The sequence below is a fragment of the Bactrocera oleae genome, chromosome 3, assembly GCF_042242935.1.
Source record: "Bactrocera oleae isolate idBacOlea1 chromosome 3, idBacOlea1, whole genome shotgun sequence".
In the NCBI taxonomy this organism is placed as follows: domain Eukaryota; kingdom Metazoa; phylum Arthropoda; class Insecta; order Diptera; family Tephritidae; genus Bactrocera; species Bactrocera oleae.
Window position 1 is genome coordinate 6,944,361 of NC_091537.1, and position 24,176 is coordinate 6,968,536.

General features: G+C 32.2%; 3 protein-coding genes across 3 annotated transcripts; 1 reads left to right on the forward strand and 2 right to left on the reverse strand.

Moving 5' to 3' along the window:
* Positions 1-246: 246 nt before the first annotated feature.
* slf (C-type lectin domain-containing protein slf) lies at positions 247-17,702 on the forward strand. Its single transcript, XM_014231848.3, has 3 exons — positions 247-406; positions 7,254-7,398; positions 16,929-17,702. Exons 2-3 carry the CDS (start codon positions 7,254-7,256, stop codon positions 17,489-17,491), a joined length of 708 nt encoding a protein of 235 aa, XP_014087323.1. The 5' UTR covers positions 247-406; the 3' UTR covers positions 17,492-17,702.
* Positions 17,703-18,266: 564 nt separating this feature from the next.
* LOC106615563 (U2 small nuclear ribonucleoprotein auxiliary factor 35 kDa subunit-related protein 2-like) lies at positions 18,267-20,726 on the reverse strand. Its single transcript, XM_036358843.2, has 7 exons — positions 20,637-20,726; positions 20,483-20,571; positions 19,692-20,418; positions 19,527-19,630; positions 19,199-19,343; positions 18,686-19,141; positions 18,267-18,616 (listed from the first exon to the last, which is right to left on the reverse strand). Exons 1-7 carry the CDS (start codon positions 20,648-20,650, stop codon positions 18,589-18,591), a joined length of 1,563 nt encoding a protein of 520 aa, XP_036214736.2. The 5' UTR covers positions 20,651-20,726; the 3' UTR covers positions 18,267-18,588.
* Positions 20,727-22,291: 1,565 nt separating this feature from the next.
* Positions 22,292-23,894, reverse strand: Gr28a (Gustatory receptor 28a). The gene is made up of 4 exons (XM_070107376.1): positions 23,574-23,894; positions 23,197-23,499; positions 22,492-23,115; positions 22,292-22,429 (listed from the first exon to the last, which is right to left on the reverse strand). The coding sequence occupies exons 1-4, from the start codon at positions 23,892-23,894 to the stop codon at positions 22,319-22,321; spliced, it is 1,359 nt and encodes a 452-aa protein (XP_069963477.1). The 3' UTR covers positions 22,292-22,318.
* Between the last annotated feature and the right edge of the window lie 282 nt (positions 23,895-24,176).

Sequence of the window (24,176 nt, forward strand, 5' to 3'; positions counted from 1 at the left end):
TGCTGAAGAAGCGTCAGAGTGACAGCAGCAGCGATCGTCGCACAACTACACTTGCAGTGTTACCAACACACACACACACATGCATATAACTCAGAATATAGCAAGCACTTGCAGTGAGTGTGTTTGTGGACTGATGTGCGCTGCCGCTACCGCCAACTAATCGTGGACTGACTGGTTTGTGGCTTCGCCGTCCACTCGGCAGCGCGGTGTGACACTCTAAATTGCTATAAAACACTTTGCAGCTCGCATTTGACTTTTGTTTTCGTTTGCAAGTTACAGTGTCTGGTTGTGCCAGATCCGGTGGTAGCCAAGCGCACACATACAAAAACGCACGCATACATATACACAAAAAGCAATATTGTATACTCGTTACTGAAGAGCATCTCGAGTGCTAAGTGAAATAAAGGTAAGCGAAAAGTGAACGCGCAGATGCACGAAAAAGGATAATTCTAAGAACAGCGAAAAACCGAAATAAAAAGCGAACAATAATTAGGGAAAAGAAATATGACATAACTGTAAAGCAGAAAGTGTTGAGAAAAGTGCTGAATGAGATAAGTTGGATTAAATTCGTTGCAAATTTTTTTTGGTGATATTTATATAAATTTAAATAAATAGAAAAATTAAATAAAATATTTACTTAAATATGGGACAAGCTCGCGCACAAAAAAAGTGTCTTTAAAGTCGTTGTGTATTAAGAACTCTAAGGACCTTTATCAAAATGATTGTGTATGAAAAATGTGCGAAAATATATTGTTAAATAAGAAGACTTTTACACAAAACCAAAACTTGTGCAATTCATCAAGGACCATTAACTTCAATCGAAATATGAATCAACCACAAATTGCAAATAAAATTTTTTGTGAGAATGACCCTTCGTTTTTATAAAAAAAGTTTACAATTTATGCTGTGTTCATTAAGTGTTTCTTGATAAATTTGAAAACACACAATTTTTTTGTGATTTTTGTGTGAAGTTCGTTTCATAAGTCTTTTGTATGTCTGGTTTAAGAGTAAAAAGTTCGTTTCTTAAGTCTTTCATATATGACCTCTTTTATATATGGAGCAATTGTTGGAGATTATGTGTATAGTGAAGTTTGTTTGGTTAAATTTCTGTACATTCAGGCTTGGTAAAAGGATAACAAGTTCGTTTCTTAAGTCTTTTATATATGAGATGATAATAATGGAGCTATCTACAATTGCTGGAGATTTTGTATACAGTGATGTTTTTATTAACATTTTCTATACTTTTGAGGCTGGTGAAAGGATAGCAAGCTCGTTTCTTAAGTATTTTGTATATTTTGAAGCTATTTTAAATTAGCGAATGAATATTGGCAGCTAATTTAATTGGCAATATGAAGTATTTCGGACTTTAAGTTAAACTGTTTTTATTATTTTAGACTTCTAAAAGTTCGGGAATAAAATGAAAACATTTTCGGATTACTGAACAATTATAAAAAGAACTCCCAGTCGAAAAATTTTTATAGTTGCATAAATAATTATTCTCAAATTTTCTCCATATCCTTTTATAAATACTCAAGAACAATTAGAAATATTTCCATATGGAGAAGTTTTTATCAAACAATTTTAAGACTCGTTGGTCTTTTAAAGAACTAGTGGTTTGATATGTATGTTATATATACACATTTATGTTTTGTGTATGGTTATATTTGCTTTTGTTATGTTTATTATAGCATTATAATAATGAAAAGGCTTCAACGAACTGTTCTTAAACTAATGACTAATGTATAACTTAATGGCATACATTTTGCTCGTAAAGTCTTTAAATTTTAATGTTGCCACATAGCTATGGTCAAAATTTTTGCGCTTTTGTCTCTTTTGACATCTAAATTACCGATATGCAGAATATAAACCAATTTCGTGCACCTTTTGACGAGTTTCTTCAAACTTAACAATTAATCCTCGGTGTTCAATCTTAAACTTATAGTTTTTTTGTTCTTCGCTGACTTAATTTTTTGGAAAACAAATTGCGAAAGTCTTGTATTATTATTTATGCTAGAACTTCAGATATTTTCAATAAATAAGAATAATGAATATATATAATAAAATTTTGATGGACTTACCTTTGGGATTTGAAATAATTTTTTTCGTGGCAGAATCCACTTGAGGCCTGCAAATAAAAATAAACAAAATTTTTAAATAATTATTTTACTATTAATCGTAAATAGTAAAAAAAAAAAATAAAAAATTCACTAAAAATAACTTAGTAATAATTTTATAATGAAAAAAAAATTGTTTTATAATATAAAAAAATTTCCAATTTTTGTGTAATATACAATTATTTAATTAGCTTTTTGCCACCAACTTCCCAAAAATTAGTTTTGCTATAAATAACACATTAACTACAGCATCTGCTCTTTGACTTTTCAGTAGCTTTTTTCCACGCCAATAATAATCATTTACTTAATGTATGCCTTTAATGGTTGAATTGTAATTTAATGAATTTCCCTTTTGGCAGACGGCATAAATTACCGAATGCCGTTACATTGGTTTCAGTCATAATAAGTTGATTTTATGATGGCTATTATACAATGATATGGTTGAATGGCAATTTGTATTATTTCGCATCAAAAGACTAATGGAGCTAACAAAAAGCTGTTCCAAAGCACAACCACACAAATAGCTAAAAGTGATGAACAAAATAATTCACTTCAATGACGGTACATATCGCAAATGTGCAATGCTATATAAATACGAAATTCAAATATAATGAGATTGAGTTGTGGGAGTAGATTTTGTTTGAGTAGAAACAATACCCCTATCAGAGATAGATAAATAAATAAAAATATAAATAAAATATATTAAGTATAAATTATATATTCACATATTTAAAATCATAAAAAATAATAATGATAATAATTTTGAAATAATGCTAAAAAAAAATCTTTCATAATAATACATATAGAAAAAAATGTAAATAAAGAATTTTAGAATTTTAACGAAAAAATAAAAATTTGCTATTTAACAAGATAAAAAATATAAAAATATATACACATACAAGTATATAAAAAATAATAATAACATAGAATATTAACGCAAAAAATTTTCACAACGCCAAAAAGGAGTAAGAGTAAAAATAGCATAACAAATAAATTAATTAAGTTTAAACCATAGGAAAACAATCCATGTAACATAAGTGTATGTATATATAAATTGGAGAAAACATAAAATTATAAGTAGAAAGTAAAGATTTATTTTGATATAGCAAAAGACTTAATGTAATAATAAAAATATACATTAAAATAAAATCTAATAAAACAAAATAGAAAAAAATAAAAATAAATTAAAAAAATATATTTTTAAATATATAAAAATATTAAAAACTATAACAAAAAATAAAAAATTAATATATAAAAAACACACACGAATTTTCTATTTATGTTATTAAGTTAAAGTCGTTTAAAAAAACGCAGTAAAATTTAAAATTAAAAAAAAAAAAATAATATTAAAAAATTCAGCATCAAACATCTCTTTTTGAAATCTTTAAGGTAGTAAATTTTATTTCATGCGAGAAGTAATAAATCAAAAGACAATTGTGACAGTTGAAAAACTTCCCACACTCGATTTTAGTATTTTGCTTTTTTTGCAATAAGAAATTTTGCTATGCAAATTAAAATTTTAATTTTTTATTCAACCAAAATGAATTCTTATATTTTATTGCTTATATTTCATATATATTTACAACCACGAGCGCACATAACGAATATGCTGTCAATATTAATGAATGCAAATAATAGTCATTACAAACCGTCAAGCAGCCAAATGAGATAAGCGCTGCAGTCTCACGTTGCAAAGCTACCAAACTTGCATTGGCACAAGCACACAAACACACAGACACAGATGGATTACTAATTATTAATATTACTGATTAATACCCATATTTTATGCTACTTAGCTAGACGTTAGATGTTATGTGCCAACAAATAAAATGATGTGGTTGTTGTTTTTGTTATTGCCAAATAAGCGAAAAGCAAAAATATTAATTAACTGCTTGGTAAAATATAATTATATTATATATATGTATGTTTAATATATAATATATGTAATTGCCAGCGTAGCTGACAATTTTTGACTGTCTCGCATTCAAATGAGCAGTCAACAAAAGTGCGTTCAAATTTGTGACAAATAGTTTCGACAGTGACTTTCTTTTGAGGCCTATTCTTGATTAACGAATTGCTTTGGAATTTAATTAAGAATTAAAAAAAAATACATATTTCTTAAACAATGTTTGACAGTTGTTATATTTGCTGAACAAATATTTGTATATTTACTGTATCTGTATGTGCTTGTAGGCAAAAAACTTGAACTTATTTACATTTTGCGTGATTTCGTAGAGAATTTCTCGTATATACATAGCATTAGTGTAAGCAGAATTTCGGTGCTTTTTTCATTGACTTGTTGCCAAGCGGTCAATGTAAACGGATAGAATTATTGTAAAAAGCGGATTCTGGTAGCTTACATCTTTACTTTTATACGACTGCGAATGTCAGGTTTGTGTTAATTTTTTCTGAGAAAAAAAAAAAAAAAAATTTAAAAATTGCTAGAATCCTATATTCGTATATTATCTGAAATTTTTGTGCGCCACGCTGATTTTTATTGGCCTAACAGCATTGAAATATAAATATTAGGCTGTATAGCTCAGCATTTGAGGCATATGCATGCTTCATGTAGCTAAAACTTGCTCATAACCTCAAACTTCACCTTTCGTCCTTACCTTATGTGAGTTCAAAGATATAAATATGCTACGCGCTTTTGCATATATAAACGGTTGCTATATAATATTTTTTTAAGCATATGAGCAATGTCGGTATTAAAATTTATACATTTTTTTAAACCCAATATATTTAAGATAAGATAAGAAATTGAAAAATATTTGTTGAAAACCATTTTTTTCACAATTTTTAAAGTAAAAATATTTCAAATTAAAATTTTTTAATCTTTTGATCTGTAAAATTTGATTTGCGCTCTTTTCTTTTTCAAAATTTTTTCAAGTATGTCGCTTAAAATTTTTGATTTATTAATTTGGATTATTTTCTATTTCAATAAATTTTCAATTGAGTTTGTTGCTTAAGTCTTTTGACTTGAAAATTTGGATTCCTTGTTTTCTTTTTCAACAAATTTATTTCAATCAAGTTTGTCGCTGAAGGCTTTTGATTTGGAAATTTGGGTTCTTATCTAATTCAGTTTAAATTTCCAATGAAGTTTGTCGCTTAAGTCTTTTGATTTTTAAATTTAGTTTCTAATGTATTTAAAAAAAATTTGTCCTGTCAAGTTTGTCGCTTAAGTCTTTTGAATTTACCGATAAATCGAATTCAGGCTTCGTAAGGTACCTTTTAAAGCTTTTGTTAGCCGGTTTGGAGCGAATGCTGAGTTTCGAAATATTTTTCATACAATGTAATTCAGCTTAATTAAAAAAAAACTATTATTTATATATGGCGACCTAAACGCAACTCTGCGTGAATTCCAGCCAAAATTTATAACAATGAAAAAAAAAGATTAATTAAAAAAAATGTCAATCCAATTACATCAACCAAATCAAATGAATTCAAACGAAAAATCAAGCATTAATGAGCTTTGAATGTGCACTGAATTATTTATTGTCACTATTTGTTGAGCAAATGAAATCGAAAATATTTGAAATTACGCACGCAACATTTGCACGCACACAAACATATATGTGCCGCTAACATAAAATATTTCGAACAAAAAACACACAACACTCATAATAACTGATGAGCACAATGTAGTAAATACTATGCATACATATGTTTGAAGCTTACATATCTGCTTAAGCAAGTGCATGTGCGCGTGTGAATACATATGTATTGCATTGATGTGCGGCTTGAATTTTTACAGCTTAATATTTATTGGCGATTTTATATATACAAGTCTCGGTACCGCAACCGGTTATATGAACATCCTTGACATAAAAACACAACTCACACAGACACATTAACAAAAAAGCACACGCAGCTGCGCAGGCAGAGCAACATCTTCAATGCAGCAGCAGCGCAACACTTTAATAGACATAGTCATGACAGCAGCACTTCACACAAAGTTGCGTATGCGTGCCGCCGCGCCGGCATATACGCATGCGCAGCACTGTTATTCAACAAGTGCTAAACGACTTGCGCATAGTGTAATGTTTTGTGTTGTTGTTGACTTGCTAGCATTATTAGTTATTACAATGGGCGCTGACAGCAACGCCAAACGAAAACGAAAATCAATCAATCGATTTATATCAATTATAATGAACAGCGTTCATTAAGTACATTAGTGCAACAGCAGCAGTAACTATAATCATATACCCCTCTAATTGTCATTACTGTCATTCGATGAACTCACATGCTCAAATATGACACCGATAACCAAATGAGCGAGTGCGAATGAGTGAATGACAAATTAAATTGATTGTCACTCACTTTTGGTAGAGTTCAACGTTAGTAAAAAATATCTCAAGCCTCATTGTTGTTGTTATATTTTTTATTGTCAGTTTGAAGTTCGTTTGTACTTATTAATTTTTTTACTAACTCTAATTAGTTCTTACTAATCTGCTTTGATTTATCTGCCTGTTGCCGCTTACTGCCTTTAATGTGGCTCCCTGATTATCTAGTGGGATTTTTTATTAGTATAAAAATTATATTAAGAAAAATAAGAATACAAAAATAATAAGAAACAAGCAGAAACGTTAACTCCAGTTGCAACGAAGCAATAATATCATTCACAAATACAAAAGACTCCATATAGTGGTCCGATCTAAACAATTTGTTCGAAGATTGTAGCGCTGTCTTAGACAATAGTATGTGCCAAATTTCCAGAAGATACCTTATTTAAAAAAAATGAACTTGATTTTGAACGATCGAATTGTATGCAACAATATCCTTTAGTTGATCGATATCCCACAGTGAATATACAAATCTCCAACAATTTGCTAATGGGCAACAGAAAGTCTGTTATAATTGTAAGTTCAGTAAAAATTATTGTTTAGAAATTCTAAATCAGAAGAAGAAATGAATAAAACGTCTCCTTTAGACAATGTTTAGAAAAATCATTTATGTATGAATGTAGCAATATGTTATGAGTTTTGGCAGCTATGTAAATAGTATACAAGAAAAACATATAATGTAATACTTCTAGCAGGCTTAACAAATAATTTCTTTATAATTAATTAAATTAATAGTTCTAAATTCTTTGTCACATTTTACTAAATTTAATGTCTTTTTCTTGTTTGATTACAGATGAAAATCACATTGGTGATAGCTGCTATCTGCATAGCAGTGGCGTACGCTGATCCCGCCATCAGTCAAGCCCGCTCCTCCACAGCCGCATCAACGAAGCCTGGCAGATTCTTGTCACTGCCAGTGCCAGCGAAATGTGCCAGACGTAAGTACAAAATTAAAAAAAAAAAATAATAATAATAAAAAAAACTTTGGAATATGGCTACGCCAGAAAAAATAAAGTAAAAATAAAAAAATAAAGTAAAAATAAAAAAAAAATTAAAAAAATAAAAAAAAATTTAGAAAAAAAAAATAAAAATAAAATTTAAAGGAAAAACAAAAAATAAAATAAAGTAAACAAAAATTAATTAAATTAATTATTATTAAATTATTTTACAAGGAAAATAAAATTTGAAAACTTTTTTAAAACAAATAAAATAAAATTAAACTACACAGTTTAGCACACCTAAGAGATAAAAATTAAGTACGTTATTCCTGTGCCACTAACTCGAGTTTATTGTTCATTAAACACTGCTTACAAAAACGGAGTTTACTTTTATAAGCTTTTATTTAACTTGCCGCAAGAAAAAAACAGATATTTTCGGCCATTTGGAATTTAATATTAAACTATACTCACAAGGACATAATTCATGCACAACAATTCTTTCGTGAACTCGAAAAAACTACAAAGAAAAAATGCGATTAACTCGAGTTTACTGTCTATTTAGTGTTTGAAATTTAATCTTGCAGAAAAATGCTGAGTTTACCAAATAAAAAATTATTCTTTAAAAAAATATAAAAATTCCTCCACGAACTCGAATTTATTGCCTAGCATTGATATTCAGATATGCCGAGTTCATCAACCAAAAACTTTCCTTTAACTCGCTATAAGACAAAAATCGCGCCGTGAACTCGAGTTTATTGATCATTTGGTGTATTTAAATACTATTCTCTATTAATTTAGTGTTTGGCATTAAATACGACTAAAAGCACAGCGTTTACTTCAAAAATATGTTGCTTTAACTCGCCGAAAGCAGAAAAAAAATTGCAGCAAGAACTGAACTGATTTAAAATTTAGCAACACAATGAACAAACACAGGGTTTGCCAAACTAAAAGTGATGGAATTCACTGATAACAAAGCTAAATTGCAGTTTCAAATATTTGCATTGACAAAAAATCACACACAATCGTTTGTGCCCCAGATATATATGCACACACATGTATATACAAAACGGCCTGCCGATGTAGCCACCCAAACGCGCCACTTGAGTAGTCACTCGGTTAATAAGTTAAATAAATATTTTGCACGTATTTGTGGACCTACACCAAGCAACACGCCGATTCACTAACGTGCATGCGCTTACATAAAGTCATAGCAGCTAATGTGGGTCACGCATACGCGCGACTTCCGCGCCGCTCCGAGCGCGACAAACTCATACGTATTTATGTACGTGACGCATGCGAGCTAGTGCCATTTAAGATTGCATAGTAAAAGTGGAAACCGGCATGCGTGCGTTTTTAAGTTAAAATGCAATACAACTAAATGGAAAATAACAAAGAAAACAACAAAAATGAGTAAAATATGCGACATGAGCGTGCGTTCACACAGGCTACACAGCGCGGCAAAGGTGTTAAATATGATGCTGCAGGCGGAACAAGTGATGTTGTGTTATGTTATATTTGCTTTTGTAAATATGTTATTGTTAAATGTTGTTGTTGCAATTATGGTTGTGGTTAGCGCGACCGCTTAACATACATAAATGAACTTCGACTGACTGCCTGACTGACGCTGTTTATATGTTTTTGATAAAAAAAAATAAAACATAAAATATAATAACAACAAAAATTGTACGAATACGTGTAGCTATTTTAGTTCACACAATTACATACATATGTTTGTACATAAAAATGCTTGCACATCTCAGCTATCAGCGAATACGTGCCACCCTTTATTGGTTACTAGCCAAACAAACGCTTCAAGAGTCAACTGCTTAACATTAATACATATTTACACACATACATACATACAGCGTGCTGTGCATTTTTAATAAGTGGAAAATTGTAATTGCCTCCAACTTTTGGCGAAATTTACAATTTTTCTTCACGTTTCTCCTGTTGCAACCAATTGAGGCTACATTTGAGGGGCATGACAGTGGCGTCAGCGCTATTTTTTTAGCTAATTTCACATTGCCGCCGCTTTTAAGGTTGCCTATAAATGTGACATACATACATAAAACAGACATATTTTGAGTGCTTGCTTATTAATAAGTTTTGAAATTGATTTATACCAACGCTAAACACTTGAACATGAAAAATGCCGTTGCACCTTTTGCCGTTGAAGGTCATTGCATGCGGCCATAATTGCGTTGGCGGGTAAAAATGGAAGAAGAAAGTGGAGCAACAGCTAAAGCTGAAATGCTTCCAAATAGGTAATGAGCTCGATAGAGCAAAAATAATAAATAATTAAGAAAAAACAGCAAGTAAGGAAGCCCAAATGCATGTGGAATTAAATATTAATTATCATCTGAAATGAGAGAGTGTAAGGAATACTCAAAATAACTTGATGTATGCAAAAAAGTGTTTTAAAAATGTCTTAGATGTAGTCTGATTAAATATTAGACAAAATTATGAAACGAATACGCCTACTTTTGCTATCAGCTTACCTTATGGCAATGTATATTATAACAGTCTGTCTGAAAAGCACGTATCTTTATTAAAGAAAATACATGTTCACCTTCGAAAGCGATTGCAGCGATCTTCCAATATATTCATAGCATTTTTGTAAAACGAGTAATCTTTTTATTCAAAATAAACGCCAAGCTCTGCGATTTCTTACCAGCGACCATGCCCTCGATATCAGAGAATAGCAAAGGTCTCTGGAGATGGATTTAGAAAAGAGATGGATTCAGAAGTAATTCGTAGCTCAATGCATATAATTTTGCCATCGTTTTTATTGGTGGATCGTTCAATTAATATCTCTCGCCGCACTAAATTTCACAGCGCATTCGCATACACAAATTTTCAAGAACATTTCTGTCCAAAACGTTCCGTTGTTATTTTTAAATAATTTTTTTTGTTTATCTCGTTCAATTTCATTTTACAGTCATCGCTATTTGCTATATATCGAATTTTTTCCAGCTTGGCCCAATAATTTATAAATTGTGAATTTTCAGGAAAAAGTAGGCGATGCCACGCCTATATACTAGATTTTCAAACTTATTTGTAAGCAAGTCCAGTGCATTAATGACAGAATTTTGCTGTTTACAGCAGTCCCAGTTAGATATTTATGGCATTTGTTAAGTTTTAAAGCAGAAAAGTGGGCGTGGCTACTCCACGATTTTGCTCATTTGTGAAAACTACATAAAAAGAGTTATATATTACAACTTTTAGCAAGGCTTCAAATTCAAATATGCCTTCTACTTATATGAACTTCTAATTTTTTGGCTTAAAAATTCTCAAATTCACGCCAAGTAGTAGCAAAAGAGCTACCATGTAAAAAATGTTTGCGGCTAAAAATAAAATTAAGATTTATGCAGACAACGAGCATGCGTGGTTACGCAATACGCGTACCAGCTTGGAGCACACAGCGAAAGCAAACGAGATTGAAGCGAACACATTTAAATCCTAGTTTACTTTCAAAATTACGAATATTCCAGTTTTCGCGTTTGTATGGCTGCGGTGTGCATATAATAGGTTAGAACAAGCTGTGTGAGTTATATTTTTTTCACAATTTTTAACATTTCGTTATTCGATATATATATATTATACACTTAAGAAGATTTGCATTTATAAAATTGGAAAGAAAGACGGCATTTCGAAAAAGCAACAATAGCAAACAAGACAAATTAGTTCTAATAGACAATTATCTAACCAGAAAGTCGTCGAAACATCCGCTTTGTGCGCAAGCACGCCGATTTTGTAGCGATTGTTAAGCGGTTTAACGTCTAGAGATTCACATGGCCCGCAGCTATAACTGCAAATGTGCCTTTTTGTTGTTTTTAATTTTCGATGAATATCGAAGTGATTGCTATTAAGCTAATATGCCTGGTTTTCACAGTATTGCTTTGCAATTTTTTATTGTATTTTTTTACATTGGTTTAATTAATATATATTTTTTGCTAAGATCGAGCCTTTGCTTTTTCTAAATTAAATTTGTAATTATTGTATATTATGTAATTAAAATAACTAACATCACACGATGATGACAGTAAATGGCATGGCATATTTTAAAGATCAGAATTTAGTATGTTGAAAAGAAATTCACTTGAATAATTGAAGCAATTTATTAAGTTAAAGTGAGTCAAGTAACACTGAACTATTGTTACAAAAACTATTTACGCTTTGGAGGAAAAGTCTTTACACTTTCTAGTTTGAATTTTGTAAGTTATAAAAGGTGTGATTTGAAAAAAGACTCAATTACGCATTGTAAGCACTTTTAATTGCACAGCTATCCGGTACACACGGCTGGCCAATCATATAATCAACAATTTCATTACGAGTCAACTGCAAACAAATGCAATCCGGATGCACGGATTTAATATATAGATATGATATAACGGCACTAAAAACTGATTGTTGTAAATTTATAATAGCAGCAAAATTGTTGTTGTAAAATTTCATATTTATTGTGCGGCTCCATTGTTCAATGTAAGAGTATTAAGCGTCAGCTAGTATGAAATTTATTGTAGCGCTTTATTCGAGCAGATGTAGATGCAGGTGATACAAATAGTGTTAATGGTGAAGCTTTCTGGTAATAATTGAAATATTTGTTGTAATTCAAGAAAGTCTACATTTTTTGAATTTGATAAAAAAAATTTTTTAGTAACAATTTCATTTTAAACACGCCTCTTTTTGGCTGTGTTATTTATAAGCTTCAAATAAGTTAAATATAATTTGGAAATTACTGCAATATGAATGGCATTAAAAAATTACGTTGTCAAGAATATTGAAATCTCTTGCCACAAGAATTTTGTTTCATCTTGTGCGCTAAATTGAATTTAAATAAATTATTATACAAAAATCTGTAGATGAACAAAACATAAAATGCAAAATATAAATTAATATACAAAAATTTATGGATAAACACAAAAAAAACAAAAAAACAAACACATAAGTGTAAAAAATTTGCTTGGCAACTCTGTCCAAAATATATTCTACCATAAGTAATTTGCCAAAATTAATTAAATGCATATTCATCAATCATATTTAAAGTGAATAAAAAATTCGAACAAAATATATTCGGTCCATCGGTAACCCTAATTAAAAGTTTGTAGTACAAATTTTCACATTTAAGTGTATAAGATTTCAAATAAACAGTTACGTAACCGATTTTTAAGAAAAAGTGTCAAAAATAATAGTTGGCAATTCGCTTCAGAAATAACATTTGTAGGAATAATGTTAGTTATATGTAAAAGTTTTCACGAGTTATTTTCAATTTTTTTATTAAAAGAGTTTTAATTTATATCGAAAAATACCTGGCAGCTGTGTTATAAATTCTGTATATATATACTCTCAAAGCCATTCTGCATGTCAGCCTCACATATTAGCTTAAACTTATTCTCTCCTCTCTAATTACTTCTTAGAATTCCAAAAAATTGAATTATCTTATTTTTCAACTTCGCATTTTTAATTTCGCATTTTTAACTAATTTTTTTAATTAATAAAAATTAATCTGTCAACCCGTTTGTTTACGAATTTCTTCTCAATTTCCTAATAGCGGCTTCACTGACCTGTTGTCACATAATGTATGCAATCTAAATTTTCTTGAGTAGTTTCTTTTTAGTAAAAGCAGAACTGAATTTATAATATCTTTATATAAATATATAAAATTTAATTCAAGAAGTTTTGCCTACGAAAATGTACAAGATCTCAAATTTAGTTAACTACTAGTGTTTTTAAATATTTTTAATCCTCAACTATTGCCCAACACAACTACGAAAGCGCAGCACTTAGTTTCTTAGCAAATGCAATTGCAAAACTGCAGTTTCAACACAAAAAAATTGCTCAATATCCAATATGCTGCTTCTTCTTTGGTTGCCCTTTGCAGCCAGACAACAACAATAGCACATATTTATTTAAAAAAAAAAAAAGAGATACAACTTTTTGGGTCAATTGGGGAAGCAACTCAGCGCAGTGAGAAACACAAATGAAATTAACAATAACAACAAACTTTTGTATGCTTACCAAATGCAGCGCTCACGTTTTCTCCGCTATTGTAACAACTGTTGCAACAACAATTTATTAAGCTGTTGGTTGTTTGACTGAAATGTTTCCTCTTCGTAGTGTTGCAATGCCTGGCATTATTGCCGCCACGGCAACTAGGTGCGCAACTTTGGAGCTGTTTGCGCTGTTGGTGCTGCAGTTGCACGAACAGCATCGTGCAACATGCTGTAGTTAACTGTTCTGCCGCATTACTGCAATTATATTGAGTAGATTTCGAAGTTTTTGCTCTCTACTTTGGCATTGCAGCCGGATTTATGACTTGTGGCAACTGAAAATTGAAAAACTGAAAATTAATTGAAAATTCTTGCTCGGTTTTTTTTATATTAAGATTAGAAGAATTTCATAAGTAGTTTAAGAAGTTGCAGCTAATACTGGCGGCAGTTAAAAAATAAAATAAAATTTGCGCGTAAAAACATGGCTTGCAAGTCAGCGCGCACGTAGCCAATTTTAATTGTACCGCCAAGTTGATGGCACAAGTGTAGAAACAGTCTCTATGAAGATGCAAATGAGCGCATACATACTTAAGCGCACACAAACATACACATTTGCATAGATAAATACTAGCAATTATTATTTTTTACACGCCAGTCAGTTTCCCTTTAAGTAATTAGCAATTATGCTAGCAGCCAGCAAGTTCGTTGCTTAAGTCTTTTGTCTATGTAGATGCCTGGCATGCTTGTTGTAAGCAATTTCTTATATACTCATATAAATATGTATTTAAGAAGTCATTTGCAACTGGTTTATACGAATTCATCAGTTTCAATCGCCTTGACCTACATCAACGTAGATTATTGTGTGCAGATAATAGCAGATAAATATCGTAAGAAGTACAGGCAATAAAAGTGGCAGCGTAAGAAGCTTAAAATTGCACAGAAATCAAATGATGCGCCAATAATGATGAATCCGATGTATCAGTTACGTATAAATCGTTAATGTGGTAATTACATGGCAATTTAATGCCAACAGCGGCAACAATAAGAAATACATGCAACGCACATGTATGGTGTATGTTTAGCGCTGAAGGTGAATATTAACATATAACTGTATAATTAATTGATTGGGGTTTGGGTGGCCGAAGTTTAAGCTATAATTTGCTGTTAAACAAAATAGGTTAAATAAAGCTGGTTTATTGAGCAGATTGTGAGGAAATTCAGCAGTTAAAAACATAGAAATAGCTACCATATGAAAGCCGCAAATATGAGCCATAAGTTAAACTACTTTTTGATGAAAATACTTCCGCTTTACCGAACAAAAGCTTTCAAAAGCATTTCCTTCATTGTTTACACTCTCAAATTTCACACCAATCTTTATTTATTTTTTTCCAATGAGATTGCAACAGCTTGCATTTATTGAATTTGTCTGACGCTGTGAAAAATGGTAATTTTCTAATAAAAACCTTCTTTTTACTTGCAATGACAATGATGGGGAAATAAAATGCGGCAAGCGTGGTTTAATGTCAATAATTAAAACAAAAACTCACAACGACTGCATAATAGAAAGTCAAGATTGCATACTTTGTTTGATATTTTCCTTTCACTAGCTTTATTTGAAAATTTTAGTTTTCCAGCACCGTTTCCGCAATTTATTCATTCAATAGCACCATGAGTAATAGAAGAAACAAAATTTTATTTAAATTGCAGTTAAAAAGTTTGATTGCTGTGAACTATGCAGCTGTTAGTGATGGGTTTGATATAAAAGTTGAATTAACCGAAAGTAAATTGCACCAAACTGCAGTCATTTTGTAGATATATCAGGAAAAAACAAAAAAAAAAACCTTAGCTTTGGTTACACCTATATACTCTTCACAGCTACATTTATTATAGTATATAAGGGTATAAAAATATATGTAACTTGATTTTGAACAGTCAGTTTGTATGACAGCTATATACTATAGTAGTTCGATCTGAACAATATGTTCGTTGTTTGTAGCGTTGTCGTAAACAAGCATCTATGCTAAATTTCGTGAAAATATCTCGTCAAATACAAAAGTGTTCCATATAAGCACTTGATTTTGAACGGTCAGTTTGTATGACAGCTATCTACTATAGTACTGCGATATCGGTATTTCCGACAAAGGAGCTGCTTTTTGGGGAGAAAAGGACGTGTACAAAATTTCAAAACGATATGTTCAAAATTGAGTTACTAGTTTGATAAACTTAATATGCTCTGTGCAGGGTATAAAAAAATGTAATGTTATAAGCGGGCTCAACGTGTGGCATTTGTACTGAACTAAGTGTATTTCTGCTAAACATAGGTTCTAATAAGTAATTGGTACGTAATAAGTAGCAAGAACGCCTATAAAGTCCTTACAACATCATCCTTTCAACAATATTAGCTATTAGCCACAACAGCATTTCTATAACATATGCATATCACACTTCTGATTTTGTTGTTTGCTTGAATTAAAAATTTCGTACAATAAATGATATTTTACGCTGAAAATGTCTAGTAGATACGTACCGATTTGAACGAATTCTTTGACGATCCAATGTGGTAACACGCATACTTTGCTCTTGCTTCATATATTGGTCGAGATAAAACCTTATGTGAATGAGTCTTAAAATAAAAAATTGTAGAAAAAAATAAAATAAAATAGCAAAGTAAGTGAAAAATCCCAAGGCAGTTAACTACACTACTTTGTTTGAACAAGTTTTTGCACAATATTGCCGCTGCCGCAATGCACTGCCGACACTGTTATTTACACTTCATACAGCTGTTGTGAAGTCTCTATGCACTATTTGATGCTGCCTCAACTGTTGGTCGGTGAAATCATCAAAGTAATGACTTAGCCGCCTACTTACGACCAGCACACAGATATTTGCAATGCTTATTAGCATCGAGAAATAAATAATGTGAGCTGGAATTTTGCTTATTTTCTCTCGTCAACCTGCAGGTCGGCAGTATTTAGCAGTAGCAGCGGCAGCGAAGCATAACAAAGAAGGTGCAAGTTATTACCTGTAGACTGCTTTTTGTAGGAACGCTGATGTTTTATCTCTATTAGAGTTTGCTGTGGCAGCTTGTTGCGCAATAGCGGTCTAATAGTCGAGCACTATTCATGACTCAGCTTTTTGCCACCACATTGCTAAACGCTTGCCTTGTGTGTAGAGGCGCGACGGCAGTGCATAGTTGCAACAGTGGCATAGCGGGTTTTGGGTGGCACAAAAGGGCTTATGGCATGGGGTTGTGCCAGTGTCGGCTTTACAAAAAGATATGGCAAGCGCAAATTATTTTGTTGCCTAAACCAGTTTTGCAAAATTTAGAAATAAAAATAAAATTAAAAACGAAAAAAATAAATTTAAAAATAAAAAATAAATTTTAAAATAAAAAATACATTTTAAATTAAAAATAAATTTTAAAATATAAAAATTTTATTTTAAAAAAATTTCATTTAAAGAAAAAATTTTAACTTAAATGAAAAAATTTAACAATTATATAACTGTTTTACTTACCCACAATTTTCTACTTGCTTGCAGGTCCCAAAGAATTCTCCTACCGCGGTCGCAACATGTTCCTGAGCAGCCACGTGCCAGCGCTTGCCAACAAAAAGGTCGATTGGTTGGATGGCCGTAACTTGTGCCGTGAATACTGCATGGACTTGGTCGCTTTGGAGACCCAAGAGAAAAACAATCTGATCTTCCGTGTCATTCAACAGAATGATGTGCCTTACATTTGGACTGCTGGTCGTATCTGCGATTTTGCTGGTTGTGAAAATCGTCCCGATTTGGAACCCAAGAACGTTTACGGTTGGTTCTGGTCTGCAACACGTGAGAAGATTCAAGCTACCAACCGCATTCCACAAGGTTGGGGCTACAATCCATGGTCACAAACCGGACACAAGAAGCGTCCACAACCCGATAATGCTGAATACGACATTAACCAGACAAAGGAACAATGCTTGTCGGTGTTGAACAACGTTTACAATGATGGTATTGCATGGCACGATGTTGCTTGCTATCACGAGAAACCTGTCATCTGTGAGGATAACGATGAATTGCTGCGCTATGTAGCGGCCACAAATCCAGGCATTCGTCTTTAAGGTGTTGACGAGTTGTAGCACGAGTTGTCTTTAACGACACTGTGTTGCTGTGCAGTTTTGCTGCGTCGTTTCTGCATTGCCTGTCTGTGTGTGTTTTTAATTAATTTTATATTTTTTTATTTTGTTTTTCTTTTTTATGAATTTTTGTTTTTAATTTTATTTGTAAAGAATGGTTAAAAAAAAAAATGCAAATAATAGACTTTAGAATTTATTACTGCGTGCATTCTTGTGGCGAAGTGGGAAAAATGTAAACATATGTATATTTTATAACAAAAAATCACCTTGACATTTAGAGGCAGCTTAATTGCAAATTTCGGTACAGCTATGGGTCAATGAAGCCAATTAAATTTTGGAAAACTCAATTTTTTTATACTCTACTGCCAGTCTATTTCATAAGCAGTTATTTCCCCTTTAAAATATTTATACGTTTTTAAATTCATTTTCACAAGTTTCTCTAATAATCTGCAACGAATGACGAAAAAAATATTAAAAATTAAAAAAAAAACAATAAAAGTTTAATAAAAAAAATAATTATGGTGTATTACTAATAATTTCTAATGGATTTTGAATAGAAGTAAGTAAGTTGGCACGATTTATAGAATTTCTATACTTAAAAATCGTGTTTGTATGTATGTGGCTACTCTTTCGCATTCTAAAACGGTTAATATGGTACATTATATAGAGTATATATGTACATATTATAGAAGATATATGGTATATTTATTTGTACTTATTATGAAATATTTTTGTATTTTTTATTTATTTTAATAATTATAAAATTATAAAATCTTTAGTTTCAAACTCCTAAAAGTACGCAACAAATTTTTTAGGACTACATTTTGAAAATTTCTAGAATTTTACTTCACTGCATTATATTAAGTCGAAATTTAACAATGCACTTTATAACTACAATGCAGCCAGGACAAAGCATCTAGTTGGGAGCCAAGTTATTGCCGTTCAGTGCACACATTTCAGCTCCAAATCCTTACTATACCGGATACAATTTTTGCTGTCATTGTTTTTGTATTTATAAATATTGCTGTCATCAGCTACTAGGTCCTTGTTATTAGCTAAATAATGAATATTATGGTGCTGAGCTATGTTCTTTCCGCTTTTTTTGAATTACTTGTTAAGAAATGAAAAAATAGACAAAAAACGTTTAGCACATTTTATTAAAAAATAAAAAAGGTGTACCTTTTATCCCTTGTCCTTGATTGGCTTCGGCTTTCATATTTGTTTAATTTGTTTTTAAGGCCTTTTACAGGTGATCGTCTATGTTTACTACTGTCACCGGTTGAACACGACGACGAAGATCGTGAATATTTGCTTTTTTGCTTAGTTTGGCTTTTACCACGGCGTACAGCGTCACTGTCCACGCTGTCGGAACTGTGCTCGCGCTTCTGTTTATGCTTCTTATGCGCTTTATGGCGTTCATGTTTATGTTTATGTTTTTTTCGCTTATGCCTTTTATTATTATCGTTATGACTATTGCCACTAGTTGGCTCAACATTCATGTGATCGATATGTTTAACTTCTGTCTTATTAATCTCCAACTCATCTCTCGCTGCAGATACCTCCATTTCAGGACTTTCGGACCAACGCCAATTGCGCGAACTGTGTTTCACATCGCTTGCTGTCACCGCATTCCAACTGCAAAATGTGCTAAATACTTTAACAATGCTTTGAGTTAAAATTTTTACAAAATACCTTAGCAGCGGTGTGGCCATAGAGGCCTTAATACTAGGTGTTCTATTAATAACCATTGGTGTGTTGTACTTATTGCCTGGATTACTAAACAAATGTAAATAATGGCATTTGTTGCCTTTGAGGCATTTACGCGAATGTGATAAACCTTTTGTTTTTAAGAAAAAAATAGTGTTAAGGAAAAATGAGTAATATAAGCGTGTATGTATAAAAATGTATGTATAAGCATGTTGCATAACAAAAATATTTGCATAATGAAACATTCGGTAATTTTTCTTTGCAAAAGGATACCATCCTAACATGGCGACTTAAGCTGTATTGCTTCACGTACCGCAAATTGCACTACGCCACGTCTGTATGTTTGCAAATTCAACATTTAATTGTTTTCCAGCATAATAACGTCCTTGTAGCCTTATAAAAGCCTTTAGAGCAGATCTTTTTATGAAAAAATAAAATAATATATTAAGTTAATAAATAACATTGTCATAAGACTCACCTTTCCTCTATAAACTCGACAAAGACATGACCTCGCAAGTTCCGCAGTGTATTTCGTATTGCCCGAAAATTTTGTATATAGCCGAACGCTTCGAATTCCGGCACAACATCTTCAAAAAATTCATCGTAAGCTTCACATAAATCTTGTTCACTTAACTCCAGATTGCCATCTGCATTCGCATATTCCTGGTGTTCGTTTTCCTCTTCCAGTAGTGGATGCATAAAGAAGTGACGCACAACAATGATATTGGAGAGTAATGGTCGACGATGATTGTGAATGCATGTTGGTCCATAACGGCAACAATTTGTGCGTTCATATAGGGCGCATAATTTCTGTCCGGGTCGTGATTCTACCACACGACGCAGTTCTGCGGGGGGCTCACCTTCATTATTGAGAAATGTTTCCATACACTGCAACATTTGCTCAAATTCAGCAGCAGCGGCAGCTTCACGTTTTTCGTGTTCATCACGTCGCCGTTGCTCCTCTGCTAACTTAGCTATCAACTCCTTTTCTTGCTGTGCACGTATAGCGTTTGCAGCGGCCTCCGCTGCTGCATGTTGCTGCTGTTTTAGGCGGAACTGGCGATGAGCTAATAGGTCGCGCCTGAGCCAAGCTTCTTCCTCTGCGTCGTGCAGTATTTCAATTTCCCGTAATTTCTGCTCTTCAAGGAGCGCTTGCTGTTGTAAAAGTTGTTGATGGGAGTGATCTTTGAGTTTCGTTGCTTCTTCTATGTAATAAATACGGTTTATTTAAATTACATTCATTAGAAATAAATTTCTTTTTGCATGTACCTTCTCCCAATAGTTGATCGCGTTTTTGGGCAGCATTTTGCCTTTTTTGTTTTCGTTGCCGTTTTTTCAAATCCTTTCGCCACGGTCTCCTAGTTATATGTTAATTTAGTAAAAGTTTATGCTTATTTCATCAAAAGTGCAAAATGAAATTTACCTTTTACCCGGCATTTTTGTAAATAATCTTTATAGATGAGTCCTCACAGCTGTCAAAGTCAGCTGACTTATAATTATTGCATGCTTCAACACATAGATGGCGCCCACAAACAGTAAGATGAATAAAAATGGACGGTTGGACACAGTTGCCTACTTTTGCTTAAAAAACCTAAATTTAGTGCGTTTTGAAAATTGAAACGCCAAAAAATTGGTTTAGTGCTTCTTCAGTGTTTATCCCTATTAAGAACGTATTTAGACGCTATATCTCCTTGCAATTCACTTTTATAAAATTGTATGTACAGAAGTAATCGTCGATTCACCTTGTTTTTTTTGAAAAAGTGTGTCTGGTGGTACGGAAAATGTTTCTGTTTAAAATTATCTCACATCCAAAAACCAAAATAAGATCATTGCCGATGTCAATGACCCCTTTGTTTACACTTCCTTAGGACAATGACCTTTAGCTTACATTTTACGAGGTCAATGACCTTTTTGTTTACATTTCGCCAAGTTAACAACCTTTGTTTACATTTGGGATCAATAACCCTTTTGTTTACATTTTATATGGTTAAATGCCCCTTAATAAATTGTTCAGATCGGACTGCTATAGCAAATAGTTGTCATAAAAAAAAAAAATAATAATCGGACGGTGCAATATTTGGGTAATGTAGCGGGTGGGGTAAGACTTCCCTTTGAAGAGTTTCTAGGTAGGTTTTAATATGAGGTTGAGCGTTGTCATGCAGCAGAATCACATTTTGCCAGCGCTTTGAAATGGCTTGGAGGGTGACTCTCAATGCTGAAGCAAGCTCTTATTGCGAGTAAATTCACCGTCTTCGAAGGTTTTTGGCCTTCCTTTACGCGGAAGGTCGTTAATTGGCCTGAGTCTGAGCCTAAATTTCGTACAGATAATAAATGGATTAAACTAATAAGTAATTAAAATAGTACAGTAGTAAATCAGTAAAAAGCATTAAACAAAATGTTAATACAATATATATTGATATTTAGTTATGATTTTAAATGTAGTTATTAGAAATGTTTAAAGGCTATTCACTAGTTACGAGCGACTAAAATTTTGTGAAGTTAAACTTTTGGATTTGCACTTGATTTGTATGTTTTTTACGTTTAAAAACTTTTATAAATAAAACCAGAAACACAAATAAACTTGATTGTTTAAAAAAATTATTACTTTTTTTGCCTATGTAGTTTTAGCCTGTTTTGGTGTTTTTTTTAAATTTCAGAAGTTGGCAACCAACTATTGCCAATGAAGTGCCAAAATTTAGTGAAGTTGTGAAAATTTAAATTTTACGGTATCAATTAATTATCAATTGTTACGTTAAAAATAATGTCAGGCTAAAAATATATTGCTGCTATTTATGGTTAAATGGTGTGTATTTAATTCTATACAGGTGGTTAATAAATGGAGTATATTCACTTCAAATAAAATACGTTGCTTGAACCATTTAGAATGCAAAACAAAAATGCATTCGTTGACAATTAAAGCAAATTTTATTATTTTAAAATAAATTGCAAATTATATAGTTAATTAGAATATGCGAGCAAGTGTTGTGCTGACAAATTCGCATATATAAATATAATTAATGTTTACAGTTAGGTATATTAAAAATTCAATATTGTTTACACATATCGATTTGTACATTATTTGATATCTACTTTAGGTACATTATATTATCCTGAAGCTAAAACTGTTCCGGATGACGAGTTTAAACGGTCCCAGTGGGACGGATTATAGCGAAACTGTATAAGAATTATAAGGTAGCAAGTGGCAGCACCACATATCTACAGGTGAAAAGAATATACATTTTATATTAATTCGTATATTCAACTTCAGTTCTACTCACCGTAAATATTAAGGTACGATCCAAATTAAAGAGACCGGCGGCTGTGAAAACTACACGTCGATGTGACAATTGCAACGACAAACGCAATAGACGATCATGCACGGCCGATTCATCAGATATGTTTAGTATTTTATGTACAATAGCTGCTGTTTTATTGCTTTCCTTAATGGTTTTGCTGCTACCCTCTACAATTAACAAGATTATCACCACATACCACAACATTTGCGTTATGAAAAAGGCGAAGAATTCATCGGCTTCAAATTTGTCAACTCGACTAGGCGTAATGACCGCTTCTAATATGTAAAAGTCATCAAATAGAATAAATAGAAATGAAATAGCGATAATAGATAGCATTGGATAATTAAAATAATCCTCGATTGTGCAACAAATGTCACAAAGTAGATTATGCACATTGCTGACTTGTTTGAGCGCTGCTTCAGGATTGCGACGTACTAGGGAAGTGACGCTATATCGTGGACGTGGCGTAGCTATTGGTTGAATAACCGATGACACATGCCGTGATGGTATATTATTGAAACTATGTAGGTGTATTACTGAGTGCATTGGTGAGAGCTCAACTGCACCGCGCTCCTCAATACAAGAGTCGAGTATATCCTGTAGTATCTTTAAGGTTAATAGATATATAAATTTAATATGTTAAATATATGTAGAGATAAAGTGTGTTTATATAAAACAGTTATGTACCTCATTCATCATTCTAAAACGCGTACGTGTCAGATGTGTGGTGCATAGAAACTTAAAAACCATAATGCTGATATTTAAATGTGGCAAGGCAAACGTGGTAAAAACTACAAATGATGGCCATATCTCTGCCGAGCGCAATAACATATAACTGACCAATAAATAAACAAAGTTGAACAGCAATAATCCTAACGAAGTAACAAATGAGTACATCAATATTTTGCGATAATCGAGCTTCAGCCCCAAACGCAAAAATATATCATCAACCACTAAACAGTTTTGTATGATTGTGAGCAGTAAATTACGCTGTAAGTATACACGATTATACATTTATAGCAATAAAATCTGTTAGACAAAGTTTTTTTTTTAATTTCTTTTACCTTAAAGAAAATTGAGCTAAAAATCATCAACATTGCTATTATGCCACTTAAAGAGAGTGTTGCATCGCCCAAACGCGTTACGCTAGTCTGGAAGAAGTAGCTAATGATGGAGTCTCCTTCGCATAGCGATAGAAAAAAACACAGCACATAAAAGAGGAAGTGCAAAATGCCAGCAGCAAGTGAAAAGGCAGAAGTGCGCACATCCTTACTAACACTCAAGCGAAATGGTGCCAAACCGATTAGGGATATATATGCTAACGGTCGAAGTGATTGTAAAATGCTATCCGATTGTGTTAAACGTTTTAAAAACTGCCATGCCATTATGAAAGCGCACTATATTATTAAACGTTGCTTTAGTATGAACGCACAGTTGAGTATATATATGTATATGTTGATGTATGTATATACTCCGTATTCGTATCGCACGCTCAAATAACCACCTTTTATAGGTCAATGTCAACCGGAAGACAATAGGTAAATGCTTTGTATACGTCCGTAAGCGTCGCGCACTTGTTGATTACTGTCGCGAAATTCCGTATTGTCACTGAAATAGTTCCGAGCTTCTTGGCATGTCCTTTGAGTTGAATTGTATAAATAGTGTAT

What these genes read in the sequence shown, in the direction of transcription:
- slf (XM_014231848.3), top strand. Translation starts at nt 7,254, where the DNA reads ATGAAAATCACATTGGTGATAGCTGCTATCTGCATAGCAGTGGCGTAC. An exon ending in GCCAGCGAAATGTGCCAGAC is followed by an intron (nt 7,399 to 16,928) that starts GTAAGTACAAAA and finishes ACTTGCTTGCAG; the next exon opens with GTCCCAAAGAATTCTCCTAC.
- LOC106615563 (XM_036358843.2), bottom strand. An exon ending in GTCGAGTTTATAGAGGAAAG is followed by an intron (nt 19,631 to 19,691) that starts GTGAGTCTTATG and finishes TTTCATAAAAAG; the next exon opens with ATCTGCTCTAAAGGCTTTTA. An exon ending in GTGGCGTAGTGCAATTTGCG is followed by an intron (nt 19,344 to 19,526) that starts GTACGTGAAGCA and finishes TAAAAACAAAAG; the next exon opens with GTTTATCACATTCGCGTAAA.
- Gr28a (XM_070107376.1), bottom strand. Translation starts at nt 23,894, where the DNA reads ATGGCATGGCAGTTTTTAAAACGTTTAACACAATCGGATAGCATTTTA. An exon ending in TTAGCTCAATTTTCTTTAAG is followed by an intron (nt 23,500 to 23,573) that starts GTAAAAGAAATT and finishes GTATACTTACAG; the next exon opens with CGTAATTTACTGCTCACAAT. An exon ending in GTTTTAGAATGATGAATGAG is followed by an intron (nt 23,116 to 23,196) that starts GTACATAACTGT and finishes TTAACCTTAAAG; the next exon opens with ATACTACAGGATATACTCGA.